The sequence below is a fragment of the Solanum tuberosum genome, unplaced genomic scaffold, assembly GCF_000226075.1.
Source record: "Solanum tuberosum cultivar DM 1-3 516 R44 unplaced genomic scaffold, SolTub_3.0 scf00200, whole genome shotgun sequence".
In the NCBI taxonomy this organism is placed as follows: domain Eukaryota; kingdom Viridiplantae; phylum Streptophyta; class Magnoliopsida; order Solanales; family Solanaceae; genus Solanum; species Solanum tuberosum.
In genome coordinates this window covers 175,432-189,269 of record NW_006239124.1, presented here as the reverse complement: position 1 = coordinate 189,269, position 13,838 = coordinate 175,432, and the positions used below count along the sequence as shown (strand labels likewise).

At 33.1% G+C, this 13,838-nt stretch overlaps 1 protein-coding gene across 1 annotated transcript; it reads left to right on the top strand.

Moving 5' to 3' along the window:
* Window positions 1–9,301: 9,301 nt before the first annotated feature.
* Window positions 9,302–12,182, top strand: LOC102602189 (outer envelope pore protein 16-2, chloroplastic). The gene is made up of 7 exons (XM_006355327.2): window positions 9,302–9,504; window positions 9,591–9,642; window positions 10,040–10,114; window positions 10,299–10,330; window positions 10,703–10,736; window positions 11,392–11,459; window positions 11,832–12,182. Exons 1-7 carry the CDS (start codon window positions 9,388–9,390, stop codon window positions 11,973–11,975), a joined length of 522 nt encoding a protein of 173 aa, XP_006355389.1. The 5' UTR covers window positions 9,302–9,387; the 3' UTR covers window positions 11,976–12,182.
* The last annotated feature ends 1,656 nt before the right edge of the window (window positions 12,183–13,838 follow it).

The following is a 13,838-nucleotide window of genomic DNA, read 5'->3' as shown; positions in this document are numbered from 1 at the left end:
GTGTTGAGCTACTTTGGAACAAAATAACATTTTATCACGTAGCGGGTGGATGTTCTGGTTGTGCTGAAGAATTGCTTCTCGGACTCATCATCCCTCGTCTCTGTCAACCTTTTTCTTGTTCTCTAAATTTGTGTTTTGAAATTTTTATTGTGACAGTTAACTCCAATAAAAAATTGAGATAGTACTGAACAAATAGGATAAACTCTACGCTATTAATCAGGCACTTATGAACAAATAAAAATCTTATTTTTGTCTGAGTTACACGACTGTTCAAAAACATACTAGGTTTTCGCCGTCTTCAGAGTGTTCCGTTCTTTCTTTTGTTGTTAAGACGGGACGAGGATATTCTGTTTTTGGTCTTTGTCTTGTTGAGACAGGACCAGGATGTACTGTTGTTGATCTTCATCTTTCTTTGGGATTGAAAGTTAGTTGCAAGTTACATATTGGTCAATATTGCTTTTGCTTGCATTAGTCAGATGTTTATGCAATGGCATGGCACTGGTAAGTTTATGGGCATTAATTAACGTTTAGCCACCATTTGAGATGTAGTTGAAAAATAGTTACCCAAAAGCTACGCTACAAGTAGGGATGGCAAATAAGGCGGGGTGGTTGCAGGGCAAATCCATTTAAACTTGTAAAGATATTAACCTGCTCTGTCTTGCCTCACATAGCATTTTCAATCTGTCTCGCATGAACTTGTCTTGCATAATTGAGATTAATATTGATAACCCATATACCCTATTTGGAAAAATGAGAAAGAAACTATTCTACACATCTTCATCCACTGCAATTTCACCTTGAACTAGTATGCTTTTTCCTTTTCAATATAAATAACACCAGCCTTGTGAACTGGCTCCTGTAAATGAAATTTTGCAATCCTACACTACCACCATTGATAGACAACTGGGTGCCAAACATCTTCTTTTGATTTCTTTCCTTTTTTGTGAATTCTTAGGGAAAATTGAGGTTTTATCGATTTGAATTCAATTTTCAATAAAAAAAAAACTATATATAGGAACCTTATGCTATGGGTAAACTAATTTTGACATATCATATTAACTGCGTATAAGCTTGAGAATTTGGAGATTTCTAGTGAAGTTAAAGTTTAATAAATTGAGGATTTCAATGTCACGATTTGAGTCTACACCCTAGATGTGACTGGCAATGACTTTACATCATATGCGGAAGCTTAGATAGATGAACCTTTAGACATTCAAAGAAGAGTCTTAAATTACTGTCTTAAAATACTCAACATAAGTCATCACTTTTAAAATCAAGAACCTGATACAACTATAACATATCTAATCTTGTCTGTCTATGAAGCCTCTAACAATTCAAGATAGATGTCGGGACAAGACCCACGACATCTCAACTACTACTAAAACTAAAATAAAAATGGAGTCTCCCGGAAGCAAGGAGGCCTCACCAAATACTGACTGTGAGTGAATAGTGATCTCAATGAAACACTTGTTGATGATCCTGAGCACCTGTATCTGCATCATAATCAGATGCAGGTCGAATGACGTTAGTACATTGAATGTACTGGTAAGTGATAGGGTTAGAGTAAACAATTAACTAACTTGAACGACTAACAACATATCTGGATCAATACATGAATATGAAGTGAAAACCATTTAAATTTTGCAATAAGATATTCAATGAAAGCAACATAAAATAATATATTTTACTTTGTGGGGAGTTTTTCTAACCGACAACCATTACCATGAGCCTAGCAATGAAACAACATTTCACCCACGTTGCAAGGGCCATCATATACCTTGCCATAGTATAAGATGATATTGTGACTATGGATCCATCTAAAAGGCCTTCTCATAGGCAGTGAGGAGTCGCATGAAGAATCAAACCTATCCTACGCTGGCTACGTATTTTTATGGAACTTCCAAGTTATAAAAGACTTTAACTCAATTCGGTGCTCAATACTACTTCCAAAATAATTGATATAACTTTATGCTCAATTCACCCATTACAAAGAAGGGACTTTTTACTTTATTGAAGTACTTTTCAAAAACAATAGACGTACTTGCATTCTTAAAAAAAACACTTGTGAACTTATCTTTCAAGCCCAATAATCAACATAGGTACATATATATAGGTATATAAATAACATTTGAAGTTCTTAAGTTTTTATGAGATAGGACCTTTAAACTTTCCTCTTATCTTACGTTAATTTGGAGTGTAAATGAAGACATGTGGGTGGGACATATAAACTCTCCCAAGGATTTATGAAGACCTTAAGAGTTCATATTAAAAAGAGAAAGTAAGTACGATTAGAAGGAACATGTTCGGAATGAAGCACAGAAAGAAAAGAAACTCAAACGACCTTGGCGCACTGGTGGTGCGTCACCCCAGGGCCGAACTACTGAAGTCAGGCCTTGACGCACTGCTGGTGCATCGCGCCAGGGCCTAAACTACAAAGCAAAACTCCTGGCGCTATGGGTGGTGTGCCGCCCTAGGCCCCTACTCAGAAAATTTGACGAATTTTTCTTCTCAATTTCAGGTCCTAACTCATTTGAAATCAATTGGTTCCTTCCAAATTCTCATTGATTCACAAACCCAATAAGAATTCACTGAAATTTCACACAAAATCTACCAAGAAACAACACTCATTCACAAGACCCTCGCCTCAAGAACTCAAAACCACCATTGTTAAAGAATGGGACTAAAACTCAAGAACTCTTTAATAATACTTAACATAAATGATTTCATTGATGAATTAATGAAAGAATTACATGCTTGGCATGAGGAACCCCCCCAAAAAATTGGTAAAATTGAATACTTGGTTGCGAGTTGACACAGACCCACAGTTGTCCTACATGAAGTTAATGCTCCAAGAGAGATTGGAGAAAGGTAAATTTGCATGTCCTTGGTCCAAAATCTCTTAGCAAACTCGAGGGTTCTTTTTGTTAGAATCATTAGTAGAAATAATCAAATGATTATATTGATACATTCGAGTAATTAACCGTTTCACAATTAGGAAACTAAATTTATTGTTATAAACTGAATTTTCCAACAAAATAGACCTGAACAAATCAATCACTATGGGAAACCTCACTTACCTGGAAAGAATGATTGTTCTTGGCGAAATTCTTCAACTCTTGAACGAAAGCTTGACAAAACCCTCTTTTCCTCTTCTTGAAACTTAGCCCTAAAGTTCTAAGTGTTTAGGAATATGAAAAATGACTTAACGTCTGATTAGACCCCTAAATTGGGTGAGTACAACGTGGGTAGGCCTGTAGGGGTAAGGAAAAGACCAAAATACCCTTCTTTAAATGGATGAAAAGCCTTAACTAGAGAGGCTTCACTCAAACAACCATAACTTTTTACTCAAAGCTTGGAATTTAGCAAACTTGGCGACGTTGGAAAGAAAACTCAAAGACCTTCGATTTGATATCTCATGCGCCACCTAACTCTTTATGTGCTAAAAGATATGATTGTTTGAAGTTGAGCCAAAACTAAAAAAACTGATGGTAGTCCGAGGTGTTACTTTCAAGGACGTCGATTTTAACTATGTTTTCGATGAAATTTCATATTTGAACTTTCCTAAGCATGGGTAAGATATTTTTCAAGAAATATATCAAATTTAAGTCAAGAGTTTCGGACCCGAGTATTGAGGGTTTTTCTCATGAACTTGTGTATTTTTAAGTAAGTTAGAGTTTTGAGCATGATTTTGAACTCTTTTTGTTACAATTTCACTTTTGAGTTCCGAAATCTTTGAATATTATGATTTTCAATAAAAATTCTAGATTTATCCTCAGCCCTCGAGAATGACTTTTTGGGTCGATTTGGACCTAGTTTTCAAAATCATCAATATGGGGCGTTGTTCTCGAATTCTTATTGTGATTTCATATTTGTTTTGATTTTGTTGATTTGGAGACCATCAGAGAGGTAAAACTCAAGTGCCTAGTTGATTATTTGTTCTTTTAAGGCAAGTGAACTTCTTGATTCTTTGTTAAACATATAGAATCTTGTATTTCTTATTGTATGTGTTGGGAAATAATGAAAATTGATGAAGAATTTGATATTTGTGGTCACTTGTTCTTGTTGAATGATTCTAATGATGAAGAAAGGAAAATGAAAAGGCTACTTGATGGTATATTGATGTGTGATGTGTTGTGGATGATTTGAACTATTATATTGATTAATTATTGATGATGTATCATGATTGTGTTGATATAGATTGTGTTTTGATATGAAAGTGATCATTTTCTCATTATTTATGTGAACATGACTACTTGCATTGATTTTGAAATACTGTGATGAGATCTGCTTTGATTATACGGATGGAAAATGATTTCGATGGATATATGGACCTTGTGAGTCCTCCATGAGTTCCGGTCAAAGTCTGAGCACATATGTATCGGTAGGACAAGCATGTGTCACTATATATAATATTGCACTTTATTGCATTGCACATCATTATGATTCTATAATATTTGTGCGTGTTTTGTTATAGACATTGTGGTTGTTGAATATGAAAGACTGTGAGTGCTACAAAAATTGAGAATTGTTATGTTGGGCTAATCTGATTTTGTGTTGGTTGTAGTTTTGTGGATGTACGGTTAAAGTGTTGGGAGTACTTATGTTCTGTATTGCTTTACTTGGGGTTAGTAGGGATGCTTGTTGAGTACTGTTGTTGTTTGGTACTCACTCCCTTGCTTTCTACACTTGTGTAGGTTATAAGCCCGGATCATCTCTTCTCATCTTCGTTGAGTTGGGAGTTCGTGAAGTAGTTTCTTGTCATCTCAACAAACATTATATAACACCCTAAAAATTTCTAAGCTAAAATTCAAATCATTCTTCATATGTGTATAGGGTTGTATCAATGACTCATAATTGGGCATTGGTGTTAAAGTCAATTATTTAGTGCGGGAAGAGATTTCGAGATGAATTAAAGTCATAAGAATCTTCTAGCACAAGGTTGAGTTGAAAGGTTCCTTACCCATTGAATTTCAATACAAAATTTTACTTGGGTAAACTTTAAACGGTCATATCGGTTAGAATATGAAGTTTTAAGTGACTCATAACCTATAAAATTAAAGGTATTTAAGTCTTCTTTCCAACCCACCAAATTTGCATCAATCATAGTTCGGAGTAAAGAGTTATGGTCATTTTACTAACCTGGCGCAGTATAGTGATGTTTTGGCCGATGAGAAAACATTAAAAGGGATCATTTTGTTTTTTTACCCCTAGGAAAACTCAAAAATATTTTTTTAACTCCTAAAATAGCCTAAACAATCATATTTCCATCTCTTAATTCCTCCTTCTCCTTTCTCTCAAACGTCAAGGCAAAATTTTAAGGAAATCATAACATAAGACTTCCAAACAAGATTCTTTCAAATCTTTTTCAAGATTCTTTTTTAAGGTAAGTCCTTCTCCAAGGATTTCAATCTTTCCAACTCAAATTCTTTCATATAATTATGAATCATTGATAAAAATCTTAATTCTTGGTTATAGGATTTTCAAAACTAATTCAAGAATCTCAAGAAAGGTTTTCTGATCGTTCTTCTTCAAGTTAGGGCTCTTTTTCAAGATTCATGGAGCTTTTAAAGTATGTAAGCCTATCATAATGAGGAACATAGTTCTTCATCACTTCATACATCTACAATTTTAGTGAGTACGATCAAAGCTAAGGTTTCTACCCCAAAAGATCATGATTTTTGAATTCTTTCTATTTCTTATTTTTTAATTCTTGATTTTTATTATCACAATTATGGTACTTCATATTCATTGATGATTTTTGATTGTTGGTTCATGCTTATACTACCACACGGACCTTTTTTAGTCAATGTTATTCGAAAGTTTGTCATAGTATTTCATATGAATTGTTTTCATTAAAAAAGTAGGTTTCATTATTTTCAAGAAATATTTCAAGAAAGTATTATTATTTCAAACTTCGAGTGCATTATTTTAGGAGAGTTTCAAGAAATTATATTTTTTATTTATGTTCATTATTCAAGAAAGAGTTTAAGAAAATATATTTTAACTTCAACTGCATTATTTTAAAAGAAATTTAAAAAGTATATTTTTGCATCAAGATGCATAGTTTCAAAAATAAACTATAGACAGTTTCTTATAGAAAACATGACTAATTATAAAGAAAGCATAAACAGTTTTAGAAAGGAGTTTAAGTCAGTTAAAGTTAAAGATCAGTATATGCTTAAAGAAGTATTTGAGTATTATGCCAATCCAAATATTATATGACTAAATTATTGCATGTTTTGGGAGTATTGAGCACTAATTTGCAGAAGAGTTAAGATAACTCAAATTTCATAAATTGAGTTGCAATGTACATAGAATCTTACCATAATTCAGGCGACTCCTCACCAGCCTCAAGAAGGTTTTTAGATGGATCCATAAATTGAGTTACGTCCTATACCCTAGCAAGGTATATAGAGATTTTAGCAACGTGGACAAGACATTGTATCATCACGAGACTCATAGTGATGGTTGTCCGTTAGAGAAACTCCTCGTGTAAAATAAATTATATTATTTCAGTATTTGTTATTATTAATGTATTCAATTTTAAAATTTTGTTGTTAAAGCACCATGCATATTTTATTATTCAGTTGGCCTTGTTTCAGTCTATATGCAAAGTTACTCATTTCAACTCAGTATGTTCAGTTTTAGACTTATGTTTCACTCAGCTATTTTACATACCGTATATTTCATGTACTGACTTTATTCGGCGTTGTATCATTTTATGATGAAGATTCAGGTACTCATGACAACATATGCATTTTTACGATTACTTTCATCCAAGTTTTGTGAGACCTCCTTACTTTTGGAGGGCTTCAATTGATCATATTGAGTATTAGTAGTTGAAATATATTGTTAGCGGAGTATTTAAATAGCCTTGGGTCTTGTCCTGGTAATCTATCTTCAATATGTTAGAGGCTTCATAGATGAGTCAGTCTAATTATAACTTTCAGCATTATTTTACAAACATAGATATATTATTCAGATTTTCATATCTTTAAATAAAAGATTTAAGTTTGTTTCTACAATTATTGCATGCTCATCTTTTTTAAGCTTCCGCATATGTGTTATAGCCTTCAGTATAGTAAAAAGCCCTGCAAGAGCTAGTTTGGGACCAACAATGGTTCTAAGTGCCGACCATGTCCAGGATGTAGGCTCGGAGCGTGACACATCACTACTCTTTCACAATGTCTTGTTCTATTCTAGATACAAAGACAGTTAGACTTACATTTCCTTTGAATCTACTATAATACTTAGAGGTTTGTACACATGACACTAATCTTGGGGGCATTATGAGTTATGTTATATTTATTTTATGTTAGTCCTTTATTCTGTCTTACTTTCACATTTACTTCTTTAGTTGGGTTTTAGGCTGACATGTCTTGGTGGGATAAGACATGTGTCATCATGTCGATTTTTTAGATTGTGACACATATCTAACCCTAATTCATGTTCAAAACATGCCTCATAGGCCACCGAAGTAAACATCTAAAGCATGATCTAGTCAAATCTAGGCTAAGGCTCAACAACATAAATACTAAGGCCATCCTGGCTTGTTCACAACTCACGGGAACAACCATAACATCACAATAATCATAATCAACCCCAAACAACCAAAATAAGGCTAAATCAATTCAATAAAGATAACAACAAGGAATCATGCTAAAATATCAGCCTAACACTTAGCAAATCATCACGTTAGAACAACCAACACGCAAAGTCTAAGAATAGTAAGGCATACCGTACCTCGAAGCTTCAAATCTCTAAACTAAGAATTTTCTTTCCAAGCAACCTTTAAATAATGTCACACTAGCAAAATTGTGATTCCGACATCGATACAATCATTTTGACACCAATAAAGCAACAATCAAATTTGGGTCTAAAATGTTACTTTGAGACCCATGCAAGGAAGACTGACTTCATCAATATGTCCCAACTAGCTCAAGAAACTTGTGCCCTGAAAATGTGCACAATCTGAGCTCTAAAATGCCTCAAACCAACCCAACAAGAAATAAGCTCAACAAGAGCCATTACAAGCTAAAAATGATATATTAAATGAAAACTTACGGGTTAAAGATGAGAAAAACGATCCTGCAACGTTCTAAAACTATTCCCAAGCAACTCTCAACAAATTTCACTTATACTCCTTCAATTTGAGCTCACAATAGCTCTAAAAGAAAAGAACTATTTGAGAAATGAAGGTTGAAAATTAATGTTGAACAAGAATAAAACTGTCAGCCACTTACTCATCACGATCGCGGAATTCCGAGGATCGCGATTGCGATGGTTAATCCTTTATCTGGTTCACTAAATCTTCGCAGTTGCGATGGTCAAGCTCATGAATGCGAAGACCAATAAACTGGTCTTCGCAAAAATGATGCCAAGCTAGCGACCATGAGGACCAATTTCATTCGACTTTACAAACGCGACTCCAAGCAAGCGTGTGAACGTGAAGAGTAAGACGTGGTGCACGAGCAATGGCTGCACCACCTCAAACTTACAGTTTAGAAAATTTCTCAACAGGGGCTCGAGATTCGTTTAGAACCCCGTGCACGCAAACAAACTATGTTATTCGACATTCTGAACTCAACGAAGATGTAAAACTTCCAAGTGATGTCATCTTAATGAAATATAGGTCGCATACCCAATGCTCAATTTTAACAAAAAGCCACAGGGTAACTCAAAATGAGTCTGAAAATCTCGAGATCCAAACCAAAGGTCCATCTAAACTAAAATCGACATTCCAAAGCAAAAAAAAGACATAAAAAGTTTAAAATGTCTAAATTAAATTATAAAAGGAAAAGGAAACAAAAAATTTATTACGTTTAAACAATTGTCTTTATATAATAATTTAAATTCAGATAATTAATTTCAACTAATGATTGATTATGTTTTTTTTGTGATTCTGACACATGACAATTTTTGCCTCTCCTATTACGTATAGATAGATTTAAAGAGATTTAATTATAATGTCATTTCGGCAAGTAGTATACATTAAGAAAAAAAATATTAATTTTCTTGGATTTCAATTTATAGGTCACGTATCAGCACATACAGAAGATATAAAATCATGAAAAAGAAATAGTAAAAGGTGAGTGACAACAAGGATAAAAGGATTCAATATCAGTAAAATAAATAAAGAAAACATTAAGGTTGGGGCTGTTTCAAACCTCAAAGTTTGCCACGAAGACCGGTTCACAATTTTCAAAACTTAGAAAAATGGACACGTACCTGTCTTGTCACTTCCAAACATCAATACATACAATTTTTCCCTATAAACTCTCCCTTCCTTCACACTTCACTTTTTTATTTTGCTTTGTTTGTTCTTCTCTCTTTTTGCAAAAAATAAAAGAAGTTTTTTTGTTTCTATTGTTAAAAAAAGCAAAGAAAATGAGCAGTAACTTGGAGAGTCGATCATTGCTTCATGGATTTGATAAGGGAGGACTTTTTGATTTGGGACATCCTCTTCTTAATCGTATTTCTGAAAGTTTCGTCAAAGCTGCTGGGGTATATTATACTATACATATATTTCTCTTCTTTTCACAATAACTATAATTTAATTTGTGTATTTTCATTTTCATTTTCATGATCAGATTGGTGCTGTTCAAGCTGTTGCTCGTGAGGCTTATTTTACTGCTTCTGAAAGTAAGCCTATTTTATTTTCTTTTTGAGAGACTTATCGCAAATTATTAGTTTCATTTTTGAATTATTGATAGTCTTAAAAATACTCCTTTTAACTCCAATTGATCTTTCAACCTGAATGAAATACACTTCTCTTGTTAAGTTTTTCAATACTTTTCTCAACTCTTCATTAAGAGTTCCACTCTCCTACGGGAGCTCTCTATACCACCACGCTACAGAGTTTGAGACTACTTGCTATGTTACATTGGTTTGTAGGTAAAAAGGGGTTTTCAAAATTTGTAAACTACTAATAATTTGTGTCAAATTCAGGGTGTTTTCAATTTTGCTCTCTTTATTTTATTTTATTTTTGTTCGTTGCGAGTATATAGTTTAGTATTTTAATTTGAATTGATTGGTTTAGGTACCGGTGGAGATACTAGTAGCATACCACCAGAGATCACTGGTCCCAAGAAGAATCGATTTCCAGACCTTAGAGGTAAGTAAAGTAATATTCCATTGTGTTGTTCTACTAATTGTATCATCATTGCCATTTTGACAATCAACAACCTACCACTACTATTCCCTCAAGTCTTTTTGGTGTCTACATATCATTTTTGAGTTAAATTTTGTGAATATATAAAAATCTACTATTATTCACTTTCTTGTAATATTGGATGCAGGGGAGACCAACAGAAAGTCAGTTGAGGCCCTGGTAAGATAATGTTTCCTCTGTTGTTGTCTTTTCTTTTTTAAAACTGTTTACATTATGTTGATGCATTCAAACTATGGAAAAAGTACATACACAAGAAGCGAAAGGGGTTCCACATTTCTACTATATATACCTAAAGCTAATTTTAACCTAAATAAGCAGTGTAATAAGAAGTTCAGATGAACTTCTCGGACCTACCTAACTCTGCCCGTGTCTCTAATTTTATGGACAAGAAGATTAGTGGGTAGTGAGTTTCCCAGTTTGTTTGTGGATTAAAATGAAATCGTCATTGGAAGATGTGTAAAATATGGTTATAAATTGATTTCTATTTGTAGTCAGATTAATTTGAATACCATCTTATGCATTCCTTTTCAGGTAAAGAGCACGGGAAAAGAATCTGTTCAATGGGGTAAAGCCTACTCTCTCATTTTTTTTTCTCTGATTATTGCAATTTGAGTTTTAAGTGATTGTGATTTGTTTCTCCTTTAAGAACAAAAAACTCCTCCATTTATATATTTATTTATTATTTTATTTTATTGGAAGATGACTCTATTTAAGCCATCACCCTAACGACGTGGGGATAGACTTGACCCCTCCCATGTCCTATAAATCAAAAAAGTTGCAAAAGCATAGAGAAACATGGACCTAACCTCTGATAGAGAACGATGAGGATAGAAACTAAACAATGTACATAAAGGCAGGCTAGAGTGACGGACTTTCATATTATAAACAAAATACAATGGTTCAACTAACACATTTGTCGTATCTTCTCTTTATGCTAGGGAATTGCCACTTATCTAGTAGAAATAGTTTCATGATTTATTGATCCTACTTGGTGTGCTAGTCCAATTGCATATATGAAATAAGGTTAACCACAAAATAATATCTTAAATAGGATTTCACTAGAAAAGTGAATTTTTATTTTATTTTTTTATTTGGTTGATGGTAGTAATTTTCTCTCTTTGCAAATGTGACATTCAAACTCAATACATTACATTCATAAATCACATGTATATTTCACTCGGGGATGTTGAGCATGAATCATTTACATTAAACTTCCGCAGGACTAGCTGCGGGGATGTACTCTGGACTTACATATGGATTGAAAGAGGCACGCGGTGTTCACGACTGGGTCAGTTTTTCTGGTTGCTGAAGCATGATATGATCATATGTTTTCATGTTGTCTAGTTGTTGCTAATTTATTAGTAGTAGGATGAGTATTTCCTGTAGTTCATTCTCTCTGCTTGGTCCATGAATTTGTTGGTTCATGTGGAATTTGTGTTGTTGTTCATTTCAAAAGCAACTTCACCACCTCGATTATTCATCTAGACAAAATCTATATTGTGAGAAATCACCATAAGCTTAAGTTTTCGTTGGCTCCGAACCTATCTGGGGCCAACCCTTGTTGAGACCATCGTGGGAATGTAGTAATTGTAGTTGTCTTGCATATGTTTCTTGTGTACTATTTTGAGGTTTTCTAAGTATTGAAAGTTTCTCCATGCAGAAAAATAGCGCGTTGGCGGGAGCAATAACTGGTGCAGCTTTGTCTTTAACACTAGAAGAACGTTCTCATGAACAAGTGGTTCAGTGTGCCATCACAGGAGCAGCCATCTCGACTGCTGCGAATCTGCTTACAGGAATATTTTAGGCTGAATAGAATATGTTGTTACTATTGTGTTTGTATGGCACTGCACTAGACAATTTAACTATCATGTATGTGGATAGTGCTATTTTTGAATTTTGTGGCATTTTTTGTCCGTTACTACTTGTGTGGATTTTGATATTTTAAGGTAAAATAATAGTATAATGTACCCCATTTGAGGAAAATTTCTTGAAGGTTAATTTTTTATAAAGTTTTCAAAGGACATGGAATCAGTGGATGCGTATCATCTTGGGTGATATGATATTTTGTTGGTATCATGATATGGAATCATGAGATGAAATTGAAGGTTTGTTTGGACATGCGATATGGAATTTTTGTGTCGTATATTTTCTCATAAACATAAAAATCCCATAAGTTGTAAAACTATTAAAATAGCCCCAATTGTTTATTCAATCTTTTCAAATAAATAAAAATTATAAAATCGCATAATAAATTATTACAAAGAGATTTGTTTCCCACTTAAATAACTGTTTCATCAAACTTAAATTCAATAAAAAAAATTGAACATAAATTGTAGTGAACTAGTCTTTAATATAATCCTCCCACATAGTACGGACAATTTCCTCGAACATAAATTGTACTTGATATGCTCATATCTCTCAACTACTCTTACAAATAACCTATAAAGTAGAAAAAAAACATACATTAGTGAGTAAATATTAACTTAGAAGTTAAATGCACTAAGATAAAAATTAACAAACATCACTGACTTCTAACTATTTACAAGAAAAATCAATAGTTAAATATTATAGAATAACGAAATTTTAAAAAGTTACCACAAGTTTGAGTCAAAAACACTTCTAATAAAATTTAATCAAAAAAATTGTAACTAGTCCACTTGACTAAATATTAATAACTAATTGATCAAATTTTTCCCAAGTCCTCAATCAATTGGACTTGATATTCTTCAGTCATGTGAACGAACATTTTGCGAATACTAAGATTAAGAAAGTGCGGCACCGCCAATGAAAATTGTCTTTTATCAATATTTATGCTTAGTCACAAGATTAAGACGTTTTTTTTATTATGAAAAATCAAAAAAGTATTACTCCCTTCGTTCTTATTTATATTCACCAAATGAATTTCTACTTTTATCATTTATATTCACCAAGTTTTAAAGTAATAATAAATTTTATATTGGTGCGAATAATAAATTTTAAAAGTAATGATGTGATTATAAATTTTATTTACATATGAAACAAATGGTTAGTAGATAAAAATGTGGGGTTGTTTTAACAAAATATAAACTCATGGATCAATTATTATATTAAAATATCTCAAATCATGATATGGAATCACATTCCATATCATGATTTTTGGAGAATATGGTATCACCTCTCATGATATGGAATCATGAGATGGTATCGCATGGCCAAACGCCTACTTAGTGTTTAGCAAAGCTGTTATTCGAAATTGGTAGTAGATGCTTTATTAATAAAAAGGAACAGGAAAAAAGATTTTAGTTTTTTGGAGGGAACTTCTCTTTATACAGGTGATTATACCTTGTCCATTTTTTTTCCAATTAAGTGTTGTGCAGTAGAATCTCACACACACACATATCTATCTATATTACCTTAAAAGCATGAACTCCTAACTTAAATGTTAAATTACTAATATATCCCTAACTTAGGTTGTGACTTTTTCGATTAGTTGTGACTTTTTGATAAGTTGTGACTTTTTTCGAAGGGTTGTGATTTTTCGATGAGTTGTGACTTTTCTGATAAGTTGTGACTTTTTTCGAAGGGTTGTGATTTTTCGATGAGTTGTGACTTTTCCAAAGAATTGTGATTTTTTCAATAAGTTGTGACTTTTCGAAAGGATTGCGACTTCTCAAAAGGTCATGACTTT